At 61.4% G+C, this 3,166-nt stretch overlaps 1 protein-coding gene across 1 annotated transcript; it reads right to left on the bottom strand.

Moving 5' to 3' along the window:
- Positions 1–932: 932 nt before the first annotated feature.
- On the bottom strand, positions 933–2,829 carry LOC144951942 (potassium voltage-gated channel subfamily A member 7-like). Its single transcript, XM_078882305.1, has one exon. It carries the CDS (start codon positions 2,827–2,829, stop codon positions 1,045–1,047), a length of 1,785 nt encoding a protein of 594 aa, XP_078738431.1. The 3' UTR covers positions 933–1,044.
- Positions 2,830–3,166: the final 337 nt, after the last annotated feature.

The following is a 3,166-nucleotide window of genomic DNA, read 5'->3' as shown; positions in this document are numbered from 1 at the left end:
TTGGCCGTGTCGGGTGGTGGTGGTGACGGCTTTAAGGGCACAACATTTACTATTTACGCGATGTAGCCCCAACAACAAAAACAACAACCCTGTTAGGTTCATAACGGGCTGTTTGGTTTGAAGGCGACGCAATGGTCTGAGCGAACGCGTGTCGTCAAGGCCCTCCGCCACCCGACGCAGACAGACACGTGGTGACGTTGTCGAGTGATTGACGCGATAATCGGTGACAGAATCACAGTCGCAATCTGAATGTATCCTGGAGGGATCCGATGACGCTATAAAGCTCTTGTGCACAGACGTGCAGTAGAATCGCACCGTTTAACACCTCGTAGGAGGAGGAGGAGGAGGTTTTCGCCACCAAAATTATCCACAATCAACGTGTTTTTTTGTTGTTGGTTTAGATCGCGTAAATATATAAATGTGTCGTTAAACCCGCCACCACCCGACACAGCCAACTAGTAAGGGGTTTGGCAAGTCAACAGAACGAGCCGACGAGTTACTAGTGCAGCACTAACCGCTTGTGTGTTGGAGAGTGAAACCCACACGACATTTACAATTCCAGTACTGTGACGTGTCGCTGGCCGATTACAACAACAACCACCACCAGCTTCGTCAGGCGATTGGTCACAACTATCCGGGCATGAACCCAGAGAGAGAGAGAAGGTGAGAGAGACACAGGGAGAGACACAGAGAGAAAGTGAGCGAGACACGGAGAGAGACACGGAGAGAGACACAGTGAGCGAGACACAGGGAGAGACACGGAGAGAGACAGAGCGAAACAAAGAGTGAGAGACACGGAGAGAGACACGAGAGAGACAGCGAGACACAGAGTGAGAGACAGAGAGAAACACAGAGAGCGAGACACAGGGAGAGACACGGAAAGAGACACGGAGAGAGACACGAGAGAGAGAGACACGGAGAGAGACGGAGAGCGAGACACAGGGAGAGACACGGTGAGAGACACGGAGAGATAAGTCGAGGCACGAGAACGAGAGGGAGGCGATAGAGACAGAGAGATGGAGACGCATGGAGGCGTGAGGTCCATCACACGTCCGTCTCCACCACGACCTCCTCCTTCGCCTCCCACTCCAGGGATGAGTGCAAGCACCGCTCGCTCGCGCGCTCCTCCTCCTCATCCTCCTCGTCCTCGACCTCCTCCTCCTCGTCGCCCAGTGCCGCGTCTCCCATCTCGCGGAGTTTCAACGTCGACCCCTTCTCATCCTCCGTCTCCCGCTCCTTCGGCTCCTTCCTCGGCGACTCGGGCGTCTGGGGCGCGTCCGTGCCGGGCGTCAGGTCGCCGGGACTGATCGCCCCGCGAGACGGGCGGCAGCAGCAGCAGAAGGAGGAGGTGGAGGAGGTGGGGCAGGAGATGATCCCGGGGCCTCCTGCGGTGGCGACCGAGTCGTCGGCGTCGCTTGGCTCGAAGTCGTCGGCGCAGGCGCGAGTCGAGTCGCCTCCGCCGTCCATCTCGAGGTGGTAGAAGTTGTTGAAGTTGGAGACGATCACGGGCACGGGCAGCGCGATGGTGAGCACGCCGGCGATGGCGCACAGCGTGCCCACGATCTTCCCGCCCAGCGTGATGGGGTACATGTCGCCGTAGCCCACCGTGGTCATGGTGATGATGGACCACCAGAACGCGACGGGGATGCTCGTGAAGTTGGTGAGCGGCTCGTCCACCTCTGCGTAGTAGACGGCGCTCGAGAAGAGGACGACGCCAATGAAGAGGAAGAAGACGAGCAGGCCGAGCTCGCGCATCGACGCGTTCAGGGTCTGCCCGAGGATGCGCAGCCCCCTCGAGTGTCGCGACAGCTTGAAGATCCTGAAGACGCGCACGAGGCGAACGATTCGGAGGATGGCGAAGGACAGCGCCTGCTGCTGCGCGCTCTGCATGTCGGCGTCGGGCAGGCAGAGCATGGTGAGGAAGGGCACGATGGCGAGCACGTCGATGATGTTCATGAAGTTCTTGAAGAAGGCCGCCTTAACGGGGCACGCGCAGAAGCGCACCAGCAGCTCGAGGCAGAACCAGGCGATGCACGCCACCTCGACGGCGAACGCGCCTGCCGTGCCCCCCTCCTCCTCCTCGCCCCCCACCCCCTTCTCGTCGCCGCTCTTCCGCTCGCCGTGCGGCACCGTCTCGAGGCAGAAGACGACCACGGAGGCGAGCGTGGCGAGCACCGAGACGAGGGCGACGCCGCGCGCCCACACGGAGCTCTCGGGGTGCTCGAAGAGGAGCCAGGCGCGCCGCTGGAGGCGATTGCGCGGCAGCGGCGGCGGCCGGTCTGGGTCCTCCCGGGAACAGCGCTCCTCCTCGCAGAGACGGCCGCGCGCCTCGGCGCCCAGGTCGTAGAAGCGCACCTCCTCCACGAAGAGGCCGTGGGGCACCACGGAGGGCCGGTGGAGGCTGCCGCCCGACTGGAAGTAGAAGAGGATCGCGCCGAAGCTTTCGCGGTTGCGATCGAAGAAGTACTCGTCGCGCAGCGGGTCGAAGAAGCGCAGGAGGCGAGAGGCGTCGCCCAGCAGCGTGCGGGGGAAGCGCTCCAAGGTGCTGCGCCGCGTCTCGAACCTCAGCCCCGACACGTTGATGGACACGCGCTCGCTCCAAGCCGCCGCGGGCAGCTCCTGGCCCTGCTGCTGCTGATGGTGGTGGTGGTGGTGGTGTTGTTGTTGTTGTTGTTGGGGATACTGGTGGTGGTGGTGGTGGCTGGACAGGTCGTGCGTGGTGAAGAGCGTGTAGCTGCTGCTGCTGCTGCTGCTGCCGCTCTCCGTGGCGAGTTGTGGCGATGCGCAGTCGCGTCTCATGGCGAGCTCCGCGACGCTGGCGCTGGACATTTGCGGCCACTTACCCCTTCCTCTCTCTCTCTCTCGATGATGATGATGATGGTTTATTCTCTACCCCCTCTGCTCTCTTCAGGAAGCGCGCTGCTGCCACAGTGACCGAAACGTCGAAACTGTTCCATATCTAACGCACCAACACCACCACCACCAACCACCAACAACCACCACCACCAACCACCACCACCAACCACCACCACCAACAACCACCACCAACCACCAACAACCACCACCACGACCACCACCACGACCACGCCTGGATGTGACCGCGTAACGAGCAATCACAGATGTCTCTCTCTCTCCTCGATCGCCACCGACCACCCCGAATCGTCCG

Source organism: Lampetra fluviatilis, chromosome 64, assembly GCF_964198595.1.
Source record: "Lampetra fluviatilis chromosome 64, kcLamFluv1.1, whole genome shotgun sequence".
Taxonomy (NCBI): Eukaryota; Metazoa; Chordata; class Hyperoartia; order Petromyzontiformes; family Petromyzontidae; genus Lampetra; species Lampetra fluviatilis.
The sequence above is the reverse complement of the archived record's forward strand: the minus strand, read 5'-3'. Positions and strand labels throughout refer to the sequence as shown.